The 19,243-nt window shown below is 42.2% G+C and overlaps 1 protein-coding gene across 17 annotated transcripts in view; it reads right to left on the minus strand.

The window, feature by feature from the left end:
• nbeaa (neurobeachin a) overlaps positions 1 to 19,243 on the minus strand; it is a 91,839-nt gene that overhangs the window by 22,165 nt on the left and 50,431 nt on the right. For 7 of the 17 annotated variants that reach the window (XM_071505964.1, XM_071505963.1, XM_071505958.1 and 4 more), the window contains exons 13-32: positions 19,060 to 19,228; positions 14,322 to 14,401; positions 13,837 to 13,899; positions 13,340 to 13,437; positions 12,236 to 12,328; positions 10,010 to 10,118; positions 9,787 to 9,868; positions 9,387 to 9,510; positions 9,083 to 9,275; positions 7,775 to 8,461; positions 7,092 to 7,538; positions 6,445 to 6,662; positions 5,980 to 6,133; positions 5,425 to 5,448; positions 4,009 to 4,189; positions 2,732 to 2,856; positions 2,534 to 2,602; positions 2,233 to 2,401; positions 1,515 to 1,897; positions 578 to 714 (exon numbers count right to left, since the gene is read on the minus strand). In XM_071505964.1, the coding sequence (XP_071362065.1) occupies positions 578 to 714; positions 1,515 to 1,897; positions 2,233 to 2,401; positions 2,534 to 2,602; positions 2,732 to 2,856; positions 4,009 to 4,189; positions 5,425 to 5,448; positions 5,980 to 6,133; positions 6,445 to 6,662; positions 7,092 to 7,538; positions 7,775 to 8,461; positions 9,083 to 9,275; positions 9,387 to 9,510; positions 9,787 to 9,868; positions 10,010 to 10,118; positions 12,236 to 12,328; positions 13,340 to 13,437; positions 13,837 to 13,899; positions 14,322 to 14,401; positions 19,060 to 19,228 (3,605 nt within the window). Of the gene's footprint in view, positions 1 to 577; positions 715 to 1,514; positions 1,898 to 2,232; positions 2,402 to 2,533; positions 2,603 to 2,731; positions 2,857 to 4,008; positions 4,190 to 4,962; positions 5,047 to 5,424; positions 5,449 to 5,979; positions 6,134 to 6,444; positions 6,663 to 7,091; positions 7,539 to 7,774; positions 8,462 to 9,082; positions 9,276 to 9,386; positions 9,511 to 9,786; positions 9,869 to 10,009; positions 10,119 to 12,235; positions 12,329 to 13,339; positions 13,438 to 13,836; positions 13,900 to 14,321; positions 14,402 to 19,059; positions 19,229 to 19,243 lie in introns of all 17 variants that reach the window. The other 10 variants (XM_071505972.1, XM_071505971.1, XM_071505959.1 and 7 more) reach the window with 4 other exon arrangements.

Genomic DNA, 19,243 nt, shown 5'->3' on the forward strand with positions numbered 1-19,243 from the left:
GACAAGAAAGGAAAATTTTTAACTCACATGCAACTTCATCATTCAGCAACAGTCTCTGTATCTCTATAATATTTTTGTCCAGAATCAATGTCAAAAATGGGAAGAAAATTAAATTAATGGCATCTCAGCCATGTTTCATTATGATGGTATCACTGCAACTAGAAAAATAAATCACTGTCATTCTGTTTTTATACTGAATGTGTTTTTCTCAGGTACGTAGATCCGATTTTTATGTATTTGTTTTTGTGCATTATTTCAGTCATTTAACAAAAAAAAAAGAATCGATGTGCCTGCTGGCAAAACATATTATGTATGTTTGTAGATGTTACCATCCAAAGAGCTTTGAATAGGAGAATATCTTTTAAATAATAATCACATTATCGATTTCTGTGTCCACTGTCCTTCCAAAGCTGATGTAGGGCAATCTGACAAATAGCAGTATACTAATATGCCTGTCTAAAAGACCAGTATTGGCTGGAAAAATCAATTTATTGATGGATGTGTCAGGCTGCACTGACTCTGATATCTCTGTCTGTTTTTTCTGCCTCTTGTAGGTCAAACAGTAGCTGGGACCGACCTGTCGAAAGAGTGGAACTGCATGGGCAGCATGGGGTGGGTCTTCAGGGCAGGGTCCGGGTGATAGGGCGTCGGCCCAGACTCCTGTCCCAGCTCCCCACCGTCAACTGGAGCTGCCACCAAGCTCTTCAGGATCTCCTGCATTTCAGAGAGAGCAACAAATCTGGTGATTACAGGACACAGACTGCTGAAGCTGGGCACACATTGTGACATTGTACATTTTGTTTTCAATGCAGGCTTTAATATGTCTTACCCAACCTTTTTTTTCTAAGAGGAAACTATTAATGTTTCAGAGAAGTAGGCATGTTTTAATGATACATAACCTAATACAGCCTCCCTGAAAGGAGCATTAATGGAAAACTCTTGACCCTAGTCAGACCTGGTCTGTTAAATCAATCTAAGGAGATACAACTGCAACTGTGCAGCTATAAGTACTGATGTAGCTTGATCACTGAGAACACATTTAGAAGGGGCTATTTGTAAGCTTTCTCTGCTGCCAAACATGGTTTCTTTCCGGGCGCAGGTGGTGGTGATAACACACCCTCTGAGCAGTGCTACGGCTTCAGTGAGTTGCTATCAGAAACAGACGAGATGGGCCATGGCTAGCTGGTTAGCATGCTAACTCCAGTAGAAGAAAAGACATGAGTAAACATTGGTGTTATTTTCCACTGCTGGAGACAGCTAACAGCTCTGGTATGTAGCAACGTACATATAGCTCCTTTAAAGGTGCTCATAGAAACATGCAATCTCAATAGTGAGGAGTTAATGCAAGTAAATTTGACCACCACCCACAAATTAAAGTTATTATTTATTATATAGAATATTGGATGCACATGTTTTCAAAGAAGATGCATGTTGACTACAGCCTTTCTCAGAAGCTAATTTTGATATATCTGGATGCAAGCAGCCAGCTTTGAACAGGTGACCCACAGACCCACCTTGACATTGATGCCTTTGTTTGTTTGACTGATGCTGGAGATGGACGAGGGCGGGGCTTGGCTGGAGTTGGGGGTGGAGCCAGGGTTGTGGGGAGAATCCAGAAGGCTCTCCTGTGACCTCCTAACGTCAGATGACAGGCTGCACAACAGATCTGTTCCTCCTCCTCCTCCTCCTCCCATGTCTCTGTCTCGATCTCTGTCTGTCTCTCTCCCCACCAGGCCAAGGCCAAGCCCGAGACCCATCTCTGAGCCATTCAGGGACCCAGCCACATGGCCCTCCTCTCCGATGCCCGAGTCTGTGTGGGGGAGGCCGGCCCGTGGAGAGTCATCCACAGGGGTGGGGGTCTGTTTGTCACGGTCAGAGAAGGCTGTGGATGGGTGCTCTGGAGGAATGAGGAAGAAATATAGATGGCAGTGGGATTTTTATTACACAAAAAATGCATTGTCAAGAAATTCCACAACATACTGTCAGATTTTAAAATGTTATTCTCAGCTCTTTTCCTCTTGCTTGTAAGCTTTCATTTCCCTGCCAAGCAATACCATTCTGCCTCCTTCTTGCTTTCTTCCTCTAATTGTCTCATATTCTTGACAAAGGTATTGTTGTTCGCCTGAGGCCTGTATTCACTACGCCAACGCTACAACAATGAGTCAGCACTGGCTCATGCAAGATTACCCTGTAATATTGAGGATATTGCAGCTAAAGAAAAATGAGAATAACCTGTACTGGTTGGGGAGTTGATCTCATGGCGGATGCTTCTCCCTGATAGGCTGGTGGACCTGCCAATCTCCCGCTGGGGTTCCAAAATGTCCCGATACTTTGATACCATGAGAACTGAGATAAAGTAGACGACTGCAAGCGCCAGAAACTGAGCCTGCTTGCTGTCATCCTACAGAAAACACACACAAAATTATTCAGTAAAAAAACAACAACAAACAACATTCAGGCATTTTTTTCTCATATATTTTTAACCACACAAATACTGTAAACACAAAAAAAATACACAAACACACACACTTACCACATCTCTGAAAACCACAGCTCGGAGACGATTGATGTCTACATCCTGCAGGAGTCTGTCTGGATCCTGCTAAATATGGACGACAGAATGTCAGCTGTGGTGTGTCATACATATGCATGTTTTTGTGTCACATTTTAAGTGTTATGTGCAGGATGTACATTTGATTTGTGTGTGTGTGTATGTGTGTGTGTGTGGTACCTTGCTGGTGGTAGAGGCACTGTGAAGGCTGTCCTGTGACTTGCTGCTGGTTAAAGAGGACTTGCAGCTTCGATCTCTCTGTCTCTGCCTACACTCCAGACAGTTCCTCACTGCCACACAGCACACTGATGGATTAGGAGAAGCAGAGGAAACAAGTAAGTATCATGGCACAGTATCACAGGCTGGGAAAAAAAACAGAAGCGTGAATGAATTCTGTGAATTGTTTATTGGCTTCTGCTTCTCTTTGAAGTCCTACAGATGGGTAAATGCATTTCCTCTAAGGATATGCACACTCAGTCCATTACCAATAACCACATTATGAATGCGCATATATATATATATATATAATATGAATCACATATCTGGTGTGACACAACTAACAATTATTTTCATTATAGATTAATCTTCTGCTTATTTCCTCGATTAATTAATTATTTGTTTGGTCTGAAAAACATCTGAAAACTGAATAATTCTCTTTACAACATCCTAAAGCCCAGTGTCATCAAATGTCATGTATTCGCCAAAATGTTTCAAAATCCCAAAAATATTCAATTTAATAAAAATGGAAAAACAGCTAATTCTAATGTCTGAAAACCTGGCATTTTTGCTTGAAAAATGACTTCAACAGTTCATTGATTATCAAAATAGTTTACTGTTAAGTGACTAATCATTTACTATTTAGATTAATATCATTTAATTATTATATTAATATTTGCTATTTATCGTGAAAAATACTATGTGATAGTCCATGTTAGACTCGAAGGTTCCAAAGGCACAAAATAAGAGAAATCTGGAGCGACTGTAAAGATGCACATTGCAATGCACACTCACTTTGTGTTGCCTTCAATGCCATTTTTCAGTTAGGAAAATATTTTGTATCCCTGTCAGCAGTAGTGCTGCGTCAGATAGTTCATTAATGGATTAATCAATGGACAATAAAATTCATCTGCAAGCATTCTCTGCAAATGTGAGTAACTGCTGCTTATCTTAGATTTACATCGTCACTGTAATCGAATATATTTGGGTTTTGCAATGTTGCAATTTAAAGACAGCACCTCTGGGAAATTATAATGTGCAAATGAAAAAAAACAAAAAACTTTTTTCTGACATTCTATAGATTAAACGAGTAATTTAAAATATCATATACATAATGAAAATAATTGTTAGTTTGAAGCCCTGCTCCACAGGGACATGAACCTGTGTGTGAGTCTAACTGTAGAACGAAGAGTTTTAAAATTTTGGTGAGAGACTGAATACACTGAGCATCAAGCACACACCCAGGCGGAGACACTGTCTCATCAGCCCTCCTGAGGACATGTTCTTCTCTGCCTCAATCTCACTGAAGTTGAGGGAGCTGGCAAACACCAGCACGTCCACCATGGCCATGAGACGAGACAGGAAGGTGACCGCTGTCTCCGAAGACATGCCCTGTGTCGCCTCGATGTTCTCCAACTCCGTCTGGGAAAAGGGAGGAAAAAATACACATATGCTTGCCAGTTACTCAGTGTACAACTGGCATGAAAACACAATGAAGTGGATGCTCTCCCAGTGGTTTTTAAAAAAGTGGTGAAATACTGCAGTATCCACCTCAATTTAAAACAACAGAGGTAACCTTTAGAGAATTTATGCAGCTGGGTCTTACACAAGCATGACCACAACAGTCATGGCTGGTTTCACCAACAAACAGGAAACACAATCTTGAGTGCCATGCTGGTTAAGTGAAATACATACTGATATGATGAAATCTGGCAACATGAGGTGTTCTACACAACACACGGGAAGTACAGCCTGATGACACACAGGTAATGGTAACAGTGGGATCGTGACGGTAGCAGTGTGGCCTAGTAGCAGTAACAACAGCAGTGTAGAGACAGGCAAAGCTAGCCTAGGATATATTTAAAGTCCACTTACGTTCACACCAAACCAAAGTATTTAATCACAAGAATTTCAGTATATATTGAAACTGAAAATAAATCTGAGGGCAGCATGGCATTGGTTAAAAGTCAAACCAAGAGTGTGGTCTGCTGTGTCTCTGCTTCGGTGAGCAGGGTGTGTGGGTCTGTGGAGAGTCGACAAAGTGCAAGCATCTGGAGGCTCGTCAGTGCAAGTGAGCACAGACATTCGGGGGGTGGGGGGTGGGGATAACAGACACACAAGGTGAAAACAGAAAGGCTTGGGTTGGTGCTCTTAGCTCTTCTGGTGATGGTGGGAGTCTCAGGCTCTTTACGCACCTCTACCCCTGCGCCTCCTCCCCCAGGAACAGGGGTCACCTCCTCTCCCTTTGACCCCCTCTGGGGTCCGGCTCCTCCTGCCTTCTTTAGTGTTGATACAAATGGGACAGGCTTAGCAGATGCATCCCCCAAGGACCTTTGGTAAACTCTCATGCTTTTTCACTCTAATTTCTCCTCATTAGCGACCAACCTCCTGGCTTTTGGTCTATTCTATCCCCCTTATTTGTATAATATTCTAACAATGTTAGAATATTATATCTTTATGAGCTAGAGGCAGAGTGAACAATGCATATTCACAATATATACAGACAGTATAAGGGGGAGTAGTCATTAGAAGCAAAGGAGCACAACAAATAGAAACACTATGGATGTCAGACAGGCAAGGGTTAGTGTCTCACAATGGTAAATAAACCAGAACAAAGTATTAGTAGAATAAAAAGAGAGGAAGAAAACACAACTTACAGTGTTGGCACTACTCTTAGAACTCTGCACATGCAAAAACAGACAAAAACAGGGACAAAAAGGACAAGAAAATACATAGAGTACATGTAACACAGAGAGGAAAAGAAAATAAGAAAGATGAAGATTGTTAGAACAAAGATAAAAAAAAAGGTTAAAATACTGTGGTAGAAGTGTTAGATAGATAGTTAGATATATAAAGATACAGATGAGAGGAATTCAGAAACTGTTCTTGACAGTTTTTTTCTTAATTCATGGCTTAACTATACCGAACTTTGTGTAAGTTTAAAATTCAACCTTTAAGGCTTAGGAAGTAATTTTTAATCCATCATGATTTAATAGGTTAAAAAAAATGCTACAAAATGTAATAGACACAACAAATTCTTTAACCTATTCAATCATGCAAGATTAACGCTGCCCTGAGCACGAAGGGAATCAGGCTTAGGAGGTTCCTCAAAGTCTGCGTTTGGTGTTAGCGCCTGAGCTACAGGCCTCTGAAGCAGCTGTTGACCTGCAGTTTCCCCTCCTACCACAGAGGGGGGGAGTGGAGCCACTTACAGAAGGGGAGGTGGCAGCAGACAGGAGAGGCAGGATGCCTCCACAGGCGATGATGATGTTGTCCACCATCTGAGAAATGAGGTGGATCGTGTTGTGGACGAAGATGATGTTCTCATTGCTGTTCACAAAATCCATCACGGACTTGGTGGAGTGGCTGAAATGGAAGATAATAGTTTGACACATGATGTGAAAATACAGTTTGGATAAAGACATTTTAGGCATCGCTTCATTTTTTAAATATCATCAGTCGAAACTAATGTGCAGTCAATAGAGATGCACTGAAAACAATGCACAAGATCATGAAAAAGTCTTGCTATTAAAGTAACATATCAGCCGGTTGTTCCAAATTACGGTTACAAGTCATTTTAAACGTGATTGGATCCTATAATCAGCATTAAAGGTATAAGCAAAAAACCTGATAATCTATTTCTGTGCGTATGTCATACATCAGACATCCTAACTCACCTCCTCCAAACATGCACGTCAGTTTCCAGGGCAAACAGCAGGTCAGTGAGCAACCTCTGGTGCATGGGAGACCACTTGAATTCCGGGATGCGGAACATAGTCGTGCGTGGGCCGGGGCTGAACTGCCGCCGTTGCTCTTCTGTCATGGGCATGCCTCTGAAACCGAGGTCAACACGTAGGTCCCGCTCCAGCTGCGCCGCAGTACGACCATGAAGGGCCTGCAACGAGGACGGTTGGAATACATTGTGTGATGAAAATCTATTTCACAAGAGAAACCTCAGAGGACTCTCTGGGACTTCTTATTCTGTGTTCACTGAGCTATTAGGGAAACATAGTTCATGTGTGGGCAGTCACTCAAACTGTCCATGGCTGAGCATTTTACACTAATCATCACACATGGCTGATCACACTGGACGGCTGTGGCTTAAAGGACGGAGAAGAAGGCTTGTGACTCATCAGTGCCTGAACTGGCAGATTAATCTTGGTGGAGATGATACGGTATATGGTTTTATTCTATTTTCATTTTATTTATCATCTGCTAGTTAACTATTAAAACAATGTATCTTTATAAATATATTATTTATACATGAAAGTGTACAGTACCAGTATGTCCTTGGAGACTTGCAGACTCACACACATAAACACACCTGAGTAGTCGCAGTAGTTTGGATCTTTTTTGTGTCCTTGTCTTTCCCATCATCCGACCTCTCTGTATCAGAGGTGGTGCTGGCTGTGTCTCCTCCAGTCTTGAGCCCCGCAGCCTCTCCCTCTGCCCCGGCTGTGCCCTCTCCCTCTGGGAAATCTGGTCTGGAGGCTCCCTGGATCTGGGTTTGGCTCTCAGCCTCAGCAATGGAGCTGATGTCAGCGAGAGGGCTCTGTATCTTGAAGGGTCCATCCTCTGGAAGTTCCCCAGAAGTGTGGCTCTGGGTCTGTAAATCAGAGCCGCAGCTAGTCATGTGAGCCAGCAGGCTGAGGTCATCACTGGCACTGGTGGTGGAGTGAGCTGGGACTGGGCCGGATGGAGTAGGCTGGTCTGGACTCGGCAGCACAAGGGGGTCTGTGGCTGCCAGAGCAGGAAGCAGCTTCTCATCAACCTGGAGGAGATGAATGGGGTAATAAAAATTCAAAGAAAATTAACACATTAGCAAAAGTTTGCACCGACAACTTTCTTTTCTTTGGGGAAATTAGGAAGAGTGAGAAGGATAGAAAGTCGTAGTGATACAACAGTGACTGATTGCTCACATTATATCTAGGTCAGCAGGGGAGGATGAGGCTCGACGCATAAGATTTGTAATTTATCAGTGAGAATAATCTTCATAGAACATCCTACCTTGCTGAAGAGGAATCCGTTGTTGCTTGGGACACTGTCCTTCTCATCAGCCAATGTGATGAGCGGGCCCATGTTCCCATCATCCTCAAGGTTGACTCCTGAAAGCCCCAGGCTCGGCCCCATCCCAACCCCTGAGCCTGGCGTATCATCTTTAGGCACCAGATTTCCATTCAGGTTCTGAACCACAGCGCAGTACGCACTGTCCAGGAGAGAGTCCACCTCCACCAAAGGTCCGTTCTCCATTCCTCCCCCACCTCCTCCACCTACACTTCCACCGAGGCCTTCCGGTGACAAGTCAAGGTCATCCAGCTTCACTTCTGTGGCCTCCACCTTCTCGGCTTTAATGTCCACCAGCAGGTCGTGGACCTCCACCCTCACCCCTGGAGCAGCGCTCTGCTCCCCCGGTGTCAGGGCTTCTCCGTTGGGTCGCTTTACAGCGCCTTCTGCGAGAAGGTTGCGCGAGTCTCCCCCGGCCCCCTCACTATACTCAGCCTCGCTCTCAGGTGTCTGTGTCTGGGAGTTGTCGTCAATCTCCAGGTTGCCGTTGACAACAGGTGCGGGCGTAGCAGAAAGCCCAGAGATGGTGGACACAGAGCCTTTCTTCCCCTTCTTCATATTTTCCTCCTCCTGACGCTGGTACTCTTCATACATTTTAGCCAAGTATTCCTTATGGGCTTCATAGGTCACCTGTGACAGATGGTGGATATATAATTGGTTATGTGATCAGAGCACAAGCACTGACAATAGTTAACCTCCACATCAATAATGTCTCCATCAGGTAGTCCCTGTAGGCCTCATAGATCATCTGTGCAAAAGGCTGGATGGATAAAACTGGGACAGTGGCCTATCAGGGCTATTAGACCATCATCCATAATGTCCCCACACTTTTGCACTGCCATGAGAAAATGGGTTAAATTCCCACCAGTGAACGGTGAAAACTAGATGGCATCAGTTATTGAATATCATATCTATAATGAATCATTCTGGGCTTTGCAGGTCATTGGCTTACAGTTAACAATAGTCAATATGTACAAATCAATACATGTTTGTTTAACCTTTATGTTAGCTTCAGTTAAAATATCAATCCCTAAAAATCATCATCACCAGTGCTGCGTTCCTTTCTGGTGCAACAGATTTTAAACAGAGTGGATACGCTGTTCTACAAGGATCTCTCCAAACCAGCCAGATGTGAAAAATCAGTATCAATCAATCAATAATTTGACACCAATGCCTTTAACAAGGGACAATATATGATGAAAAAGTCTACCAGAAATATACTGTCTGAAGAATGTGGACCCCCACTCTCACCTTGGAGTGTGCGATAGACAGGGTATCCACCCAGACTCTCCACCCTCCCCATTCGTATTTGATGGCGTGGTAGAGCAGGATCCTAAATATGTTGTAGACCATCTCAGTTATTTTCTGCTCCTCTGGGTTCTTGGGGTTGATGTATCCGAGGGAGAACATCCAGTCCTGCCACACAGAGCACTGCAGCAGGCAGCTGGTGCACAACACAAACACTGAATGTGAGCGTGGCTGCAGCATGACCTCCATGGAAACGTTAACAATCACTGGAGAAGCGAATGACATAAAGTCATTTGTGTGCTCTTACCGCCGGTTTTCACGGCTGTTACTGAAGAGTTTAATCATGTCGGAAAGAAAGAGTCTCCTGACCTCCATCAGCTCAGCGCTAGGAGAGGAGTTCTTCAGGAGGGTCGCCACTACCTTTAGTATCACTGGGTGGGAGGCGAAAATTGGGTAATGGTGAGAGGGAGAAGAAAAAAAGAGATGAGAGAGTGGGGGAAGCAAATGTACAAAAAGTGTTTTGAATGAGAGAAAAAAATGTGAGGGACAGGAGAGTGCGAGGCAGATCAATAAGCGGGAGATGGCAGCAGTGTCTGCTTCTGAATTCAGGCTTTGTTGTTTGTTTACCCGCATTAAAACAACACTGAATTACTGGCAGGCCAAAGAACACGGAGAGACAGAGCTACAAATGTATTTCTTGTACTTACTGGGATTCTGGATCTTGACGGTGGAGTCGGGCTCAGGGTGGGGTTTGTGAACCACCTGAGTGCAGACCTGCTCTGTTAGAATCTGCACAGACAGAAGACCCACAGCCGTCAATTAAACTCACCTGAATTCTGGCGACTCAAAATAGACCTGAAGCACATCACATCATGTACACCGTTATGGTAGTGGAGTGTGTGAAAGAGCCGCTGCCAAACAATCACCTACCTCATACAGAGTGTTGTAGGTGGTTATAGAGACGGTGTTAGTGTGCATCATCAGCCTCTCCCCCAGCAGTGTGAACAGACTGTGTGTGTGCATGATCTCTACCTTCCTCCTGCGGGGAAACACACACACACACACACACACATAGCTTGCCATTCATAACAGAATTTACGACAGTTGAAACTGACATTGATTGTCACAGGCCTGATGACAGTCAGATATTGGCAGGCGGCACCATGTGGCCCTGTCAGTTGTGATGGGTCCGGAGAGGCCGTGAAATTAACACCAGAGAGAGAAGTGAACAGAATGGCAACACCGCAGGAGTCACTGAGGCAACGCTCATATGGCTGTGAATCACTAATTTTGACTGTTCACCTTGCCAGTAGGTGACAATTGTGTCTCTAAGAGGATTTTTAACTTGAGAGGCTCAGAAATCAGGGTTGACAAACTTTGAATGTTTTTGAGTTAAACAAGTAATTATCAAAGGTTCTGTATAATCCTGGCTGTAGTTGGGTCATTAGAAATGCACTATATTTAATCGTATGCACTATATATACAGTACAAACACTTAAATAACTAATAATTTAGCTGCCATTATCATGTCTGAAAAACGTTTTTCAATCAGTTACAATTTACCCTTTTAACAGGATAATTACATTTTATAGAAACTACAAATTGTTTTTCACAACACCCTGGTCTGTCTGAGCAAATTCAATTTAAAAACCAAATGCAAAAAATATAATTGAGGGCATGGTGGTATACTTAACATGGAAATAAACACATAATGTCCAAAAAAGTGTGTGTCATAATGAGACAGCACCATGGCTGAGATTAAAAACACATAGTAAAATCAAATGTCAAAATAGCTTACAGATCTAGGATATTTATTCAACACATCTTCAAGTAATAGGGAGATGTCAAAAGAGTTAATGAAACGCCAAACTAATGACATTTCTTTCTTTTTTGTCACTAATACATGAGCCTGGCAGGTGATTGTAGAAGACAGCTGTTTTAAAACTTAACATTATTACGTGATTAAAATAAGTCATCACTTTATGAGTAGTTTGACTTGAAGTTGGTGGACTGCTGTAAACCACTGTGCTCCAGAAACAGGCCTTTGTGAATCCAATGCTTGACATCTTATTAGTGGTCTGAGTGATGCTCTGCTGATGCACCTTTAATGCTGTTTTCACTTTGCTTTCAATCAGATACGAGAACAAGGGGCTGAATGCATACATGCATAAACTCTGTGTATAAACTCTGTGTATAGAATGAAACAACAACAATCACAGTAACACTGCAGAAGATTCAATTTGGCAAGATCAGCCATTAACTCACACCAAGTGGGGAGGGAAACAGTTTCTATTTATTTCTAGTATTTTCAAGTTAATTTCTAACAATTTTTAACATTTAAAACATTTTAAAAGACAACTTTAGTAAAGTTGTTGATTAGATATGACATTAACTCTCAAACTATGATGCAGAAACACAGTATAATCTAAACTGGTTTAAGTCAATGGCTCTGAAATCAGGACTATAGCAGATGTTCTTATTTTTCTATTTTATTTTATTTTCTATTTTATCCTGTCTTTCAACTTGATAATTCAACAGACGGTAAATCACATGAAAATAGGTTATGTTAAAGATTAAAACATTATTTCACATTCTTATGAAAATATATTGAAATGTCTTTGGCTGTATCATTAAATTACATGACAATGACATACAGGAAGCCCTACACAGGATGTTTGGTTGAGCAGATATTAAGTAGGTGGGGGGGGGGGGCTGGAGGTGCGGGGCTCAGGTGCAGCATGGCAGCCTGCCCCCATGTTGTGCGGTAAGAGGCGTGTATGTCGCATGGGATGAATAAATCTCCCAGCATTCATTGCTGCTCATCAAGGTTCCACCTCCCTGCCAGTGCACGCTGTCAAAATTATTATTCCGCCTTGGATGTGATGATGAGGGCATTATCTTTACACACACACACACACACACACACACACACACACACACACAAACAAACAGCCCCTCTAAGGCCCACAGGAGACTACACTGCTGTAGTTCTTCAGCTTTTACTGCAGCGTGTTTCTCACTCTCATGTATGGCCTCTCAGTCTCCATACTCTGGTGCAGCATTTGTGTTTAGTGGTGATAGAATAAAAAAAGAATAAAAGATAACCACATAAAAGAACATAGCAGATAGGAAGCACAAAGACAAAAAGGTACTTACTTGTGACCAAGGTGCTTGAGGAAGTAGCCCAGGACTTTGAGGGCTTGGACCCGGATGCTCTCACTCTTAGAGGCCAGGAGTTTACAGATCACCCTGCAACATGTGAAACACACAGCAACACTGAGTTCTTCTGTGTAGAGTGAAGTGTGTGTGTGTGTGTGTGTGTGTGTGTGTGTATTAAAGTAAAACACCTGCTGCCTGATACTCAGTTAACATCCTCAATGCTAACTCAAGTTCTTCACAGGCATGTACGCAGAAGACATAAAAGTAAAAGGAATGGGATTGTGCTAACCATCTCTCTGACAACAAGGGAGTTACCATAGCAACCAAAAAGACATCCATGTGTAGTTGTGCTGTTGGGGAAATACCAGCACAGTTTGAGTCCGTCTTTGAAAAATCAGGCTGCTCAGCTGAGGCTACCTTTTGAACACTGTATGGAACATTTTGACACTCCAGCTTTTGCCACGGATGTAATCTTTCCTCGAGCCATCAAACTGAGATAGCAAACAAGTATACAACATGGTCTGTTGGCAAACAGGTCCGACAACATAAAAGTTCCTATCATTGGCTTTTCACAGTGATAGGCCTTAATACAAGATAGGAGTTATTAAACATTATTAATGATTATTTATATTTCATTTCTTCACCAAAATTGTTCTGTTTTACACATGATTGGCCAAGAATGTTACTTTGTAAAATAAAAACCAGACATTACAGGTGCTAGTCTTCTCAATCTCTCCCTGTTTTTGAAATCTGAAGGTGTAAACTACTTTGAATTTTAGTACATTATCAGTAATAAGAAATATGCATTCATAATGCAGCTGCTTTGTAAAGAGATTTCAGTTGTGTAAAGTATGGCCTTTTCATTTATGAATTCAAGTTTTTGCAGCTCAACTTATTTTGTCTATTCATTAAAAATCTTTTATTTTTCTATAGCTGTGTGTTGGATCCTTTTTGTAAGAAAAACACATAAAGCGAAAAGCTTTAACCATGTGAGTAGTGTCAATATTTCATATGCAAAGATCTTATTTCATGTCAGAAGGTTGTGGCACTGCATCAGATCTTTATTTATGTGCGAGTGCAGCATGTGTGGGCAGCATTCACCTTATTCCATTTCTCTGGTCAAACGCAGGGATCATTGACGCCGGGTGTTCAGACATAAGAGCCACGAGCAGCTGGAGCACATCGTGAATATTCTCATCCTGCAGAGCAGAGGAAGCAGAGTTGCACAGGTGAACAAAGAGGGAAAAGAAATCCCCAACAGGACAGATGAATACAGGGTTAAGAGGACAAAGAGAGAGTTGTAGGGGTGGGCATGCAGGGAGGGGGAAAGGGGGGGGTGGGGGGGACTGCGGAGGAGAGTGTGGCATTTCAGAGCAAGAATAGATATAATTGTTACAGAGGAGTACATTCTGTTCAGTCCATTGTTGCACCATTTTTCATGCTGTCACAGCGCCGAAGCTGACTCACACTCGCGCTCGTTTGAGTGGACCATAACTTCAGCCCACAAATTTTAATGCACATTTTTGCCACCAGCTCCACTCAGCCGCTCTCACTGTCTCTCTGTCACACTGCCTGTTTTAGCATAAAATAGCATCTACCTCATGCATGGTCAATAGGTAGTTGAGAATGCTCTGCAGCTCGTCCTCCTTCACGCCCCGGTCCTGTGGGAAAAACAGACGTGGCATCTTTCAACAAAAAAAAATATTCATGATCTTCAGCTGTTTCTGTTTTTTTTTTTTTAACACCCTGTTAACCTCAGATGACTTCATTGATTCTGTTGTTGGTTGAAGCATTTTAACCGTGAAGCAGAAACAACCGCACACACATGGAAGTGTGGGCACGAGCACTCACGAAAGCTACAGTGCTTAATTCAGGGTGCTGATCTATAATGCGATTCTCCACACACACACACACAAACACACACACACATAAACAAACACACGCATTTTAGATTAAGCTAATGGACCCCAGGAGCGAGATAAACAACAAAGGACATAGTTGAAAAAAAAGAAAAAAAAAAAAAGAAAGTGATTTCTTGCATCTTAAACAATGTGATGAAGAGAATCAGTTTCTCTCGCTGTACCTTTAGTATGAGCTGTTTCAGGAAGAGAAGCATGAAGGCTCTGAGCGAGATGATCTCCTTTTGGGATGGCCGCGGTCCATCTGCGCAAACACACGCAAACAAAAGAATAATTTCCTGTTAAAAATCTACTTTTATACACAATACTGATCAGCCAAATAAGTCTGAAGTTCAGCCTGAGTGAGCGCCACTGTTTACTGATATTCCATTTTATTAGACTTCCTGGAGAGCAGAGAAAAACATGTTAACACAAGCGCACACACTATGATAGAACTGTGAAGTGTAAATCACTGTCATTAGCTCCAGAGCCAGTTTGGCAATGTGGGTATTTTATAGTTGCACTAATTTAAATGATTACAGGAAAGACGTTGCAATTTGCAAACATGTGACTGATGGTCCAAATGATCCCAACCAAACAAGGCAACGTAATCCACGGCACCTCCATCAGCTCTGTGGTGGGCTACGAAGACATAATCAAGTGAAAACACAAAAGCATCCGATGCATGAAATGAGCAATTTCTCACATGGGTATGATGCAATTGCCTCTTTCTAAAAGGTCTGATGTCTTTCGCCAATCTTGAGGCCTTTATCTGTTGTGTTCCATAAATGCCAGAGACCATCTCTGCTTTAAGAGCCACAGAGATTCATCGCATTCACATTCACGGAACTTTGTGTGGTTCAGCGTTGTGTTTATTCATTCTGACATTTGGCTGCATTTAGCTTCACAGGAGGCTTTCGAAACTCCCGTCTTCCTCTCTGAAACAATGGCACGGCAGCACTTTTGAAATGTTTAGGAAGAAAAGTGACAACTCAGATCTTGGCATTGCGTTTTTATTGATGTAACTGTGTTTCATTCATTTCTGAGGTGTTTAATGTGCGCGTCAGACACACTAGAAGCTTATACTGAATGATGAAGTGGCTCAAAATGACTGCCAAATAACTCACTAATGGAATATGGTGCCAAATAGTTTAAAAGATGCATTGATTCAGATCAAAGCAAGAATGATATAAGACCCACCCTTTAAAAAATAAGGGCACATTTTCCTTTAATGCCCCCAGTGGCTGCTGCAGGCGGTTAAAGCTGACTTCCCAACCTTCCCACTCATTCCCCATCTTCCTCTACTGCTCAGATGTTACTAAGAAACAAACAATCGGCACACAGTGAAGCTCATAAGCTACGTGTTCTCATCAGCATCCTACGTACCCAACAAAGGTTTCTTAAGTTTATAAGGCAACAATAAACATTTATGATGTCCGCATTTGCCACGGCACACTTTGCTGTGTCAGGGTGTCTGGGAACGGCCTTATTTTATGCGAGCTGCACAGGGAGAAGTGCTGGAACTACAAACGGTGTGTATTGCAAGATAAAATAAACCTCGTGATGGTGAACATTTAAACCGATATCTGACCCAAAGCTGCAGGAAGTAAGCTACGAGAAACATGAGAGAGTGAAAGGAGGAAGATTTGAAGCTTCTCCCTTTGTCATGTTCTGCTGGCACTGAATCAGTGTTTCAATCTGTTCACCGGCTCTTCACGAAATCCCCCCCCCCCCGTGATCCATCATTATTATCTGTCTAGCTGGTGCATATTGGTGAAATGGTGACACTCGCCATCCATCATTGTTTTGCAGCAGCTCCGTGTCAATCGAGTGCATGCGTGCACCAGGTGAACGTGTGCGAGTTTAGGGGTTTTTTGTTAACAGAGGATTTGAAGAAAGCTTATAATCATTTAAACTGCTTCCCGGGGGCAGCTTTAATTATCGTCTTTTACTCTTTGAAATTAATTTTCTTCTTCTTGTGCTGTTTTTATGCTAAACTGACTCAACCAGTCACTGTGAAAACAAATGAGCGCTTTTTTCCTCTGCCGGGTAATTTCAACTTGTGAGGTGTCAATGAGTTTTGTGTGCGTGGAGGCACGCACATAAGTGTGTGAGTCCGTTCTGACTTTGGGCTGTTGGAAAAACTACACACCCACGTAGATTTGATCTGAAACTACAGCGAGTTTCTGCAGTTTGTTGAAGTCCGTTTGTGAATCTACATTGTGTACGCTCAAGGTTAATGTGGACATGTAACATATTAACACTAGTCAAATTTCATTATGTTACGATACATTACAAGGTATACAAAAGTTAAAAGAAGGGGCGTACTGAGGTTAGCAGAATAAAACTTTCTAGAAAAAGCTGAATAAATAAATAAAACCCAGGTGCATAAATATTTTACAGTATGTCGTTATTCATTTGTTTCAGCTGCATTCTTGTTTCACTCAATAGGAGCCATTTAATCACTGTTGCCGCTGTATTATAATTTAGCTGCAGAGTTCAAAAGCAATGTACGTGACCATTGCAAAAGGCCCGAGGTGTTTTTCATTTGCTACAATGCAGCCTCTCCATTTCTGTTCAGTTTTCAGCCAACATCAGAATTATTTGTAAAACATGAGGAAAAAACTTGGAGAGGAACTTTGTGTTTTTAACCAGATTCAAATCTCATTACTTCAAACTGAGGCAAAGTTAAATACATTTTTATCCACAAAGCCCATTGCGTTTCTTTAAAATATCTGTCTATTACTATGCTAATTAATTCCATTAATTCCACATCACACTCTTACTGTATAGTTAAGCACACAAATATGCAGACTTCCAAACCACAACCAGCACATCCTTTAGCTTTGAACGACCATTAGTACGCGTCTGAGGCTAATTGCTACCGTTATCAGTGGTTCTTTATGGGACTAAATCCCAGTAGTCAAACCGCAATATCGCCAAACAGAAAGGAAGCCAGACAGCCACTTGATTAGAAATTCCAAAAGCTCCCTTGGATCTGCCAATCAAATCTGTCTGTTGCCATGGCAACGTGGGATGCGCACTCGTAGTCAGCGGCGGGTCCCGGCCAAAGGAAGAGGTTGATTAAAGTGAGGGGCCTGCGCCGACCTTTCTGAGGCTCTGCTGTGTGGCAGCAGCGGCTGTGTTAACACTGTTCTCTGCTCTATTACAAAGCCAGTGGAAATACTGAATCAGATTTGGTTTGATTTATGACTTTCTTTTTCATAGAGTTTCAATTCTTTTTCAAATATAGACAAATCATGTAAACAATGCATTTTACAGAAAGCATGTGCTCACATTTCAGTGCAAATTTTAAGAGATTTCTGATATACAGCCATTGTAGGCAAACAAACACTATTTTAACTATTACTTATCTAGAGGGAAAAATTTGATTTTTACATCTCTTCCTCTGCAATGAGTCTTATTCACTCTCAAATAAACATTTTCAACAGGGAGCACCCAGTAGCAACAATGGTTGTTAAGGGAAGGAAGAGTTATGCACTTACACCAACTAAATGCATGTGTATATGTGTGTGTGTGTGTGTGTGTGTGTGTGTGTGTGAGCGTGCGTGTAGCATATGTGACCTTTATCTCAGTGTTGACATGATGATCAAATAGCCGTCTGTGTTTTATGCAGTTTACCAGAGCTGCATATTTCTGACCTATCTGACCATAAGGTGGTGTTGTAAATTTGCATACCCCATTCGTAGCCATTACATAATCAGTTACCCAAGTCTCATTGATCACTGACTTTAGGTCTTCACCACATACAATTAAAAGCACTTCTCGTTTGCTTAATGTGACTGTGGGTACTGTGGAATTTGGGCTGAACAAAAATCAAGTCTGAAATTATTTGCAGACAGTGTCAAACCTCTTTAATGCTACGGCATAATTTGAAGGTGGCCAAGAAAATTCATATTCAAAAATGCAAAGCTCCCATGTTCTATGTATTTATCAGTAGAAGCCTTTCTCTAGTAATGTCTTTGCTTTTAAAAAGGTCAATTGCATCTGTAAATTGTGCTAATGGAGAGGCACCAGCTACCTTCCAGAGAGCTGCTGATTTAAGGAAATCCTATAACAAGTGGAGTCAGTTCCAGTTTATTAGTACTGTCAATATCTCGCACAATGTCTCAGTGGGCTAGTTAGGATCGCATCAGCAGCACTTCCCATCAAAGAACTCTCGACAGGATGTAATTACAAAAATAAACACTTCAAATACAAATAGATACAGACAGGCCATCCTAGGCTTATGAGCCCAACGTCATTATAAATACAGGTTTCAGCATCTACTATATATTTGGGGCTCGTTTGCTCCAACAGAACTAGTTTTTCACACTCGCTGTCCGACCACACTGGAAGGCAAAGGTCTTTATTGTGGTTACTGGCGCCACACCTGAAGGCCAGGTGAAAAAATGGCCCTCATAGAAAGAGATAAGACATGATAATTCTAAAAATATGGCAGTCATAGTGTTGCAATCAGTTGTACACACGAAATGTGCCAGAAACAGTTGTGTAATGAATGAAAAAAAAATAGCTGGGGAGAGAAATTCAAACACTACTTCCTCTCTCACCTCTGCATACCTGGCCGACATTGACATTACCACTTCATGGTTAGATAAACGCATTGTCAAAATATTTTTAAGATTTGCAAAGTGGCAACCGGAGCTGTGTGTACTTCTTTTTGTGCAGATGCTGCAATAACTTTGTGTCACGCAGAAATGTTTGGTATGTTTAAGATGAGTAAAGCCAAAGAGAGAGACAGTAAAGACTGTGTGGAAGAAGAGGAAGCGATGGAGTCTGAGAGAGAAATGGAGAAACAGGACAGAAGTCATGTCCTGTACAAACAGACACACTATATGAAATGTGCAGTAGCTAAAAGGTCAGGCATACTGTGTCTGAATCTGTGTGCACATGTAAACATACCGAGACCTTTGGGGGTGATTCCGCTGCACTCCAGCGGGTTGATGGCCCAGTAGTAGTACTTAAGAGTGTGCATCAGCTGCAGGACGGTGCCAACACGGCGGATGGTGGTGTAGATGGTGGCGGTGCCGATGAACTCCGATGAAAGGTATGTGTAGAGGGACAGCTGGACCTGCACACACACACA

The sequence above is a fragment of the Trachinotus anak genome, unplaced genomic scaffold (genome assembly GCF_046630095.1).
Source record: "Trachinotus anak isolate AG129_WGS33_773 ecotype Australia unplaced genomic scaffold, CSIRO_AGI_Tana_v1 ptg000020l, whole genome shotgun sequence".
Taxonomy (NCBI): Eukaryota; Metazoa; Chordata; class Actinopteri; order Carangiformes; family Carangidae; genus Trachinotus; species Trachinotus anak.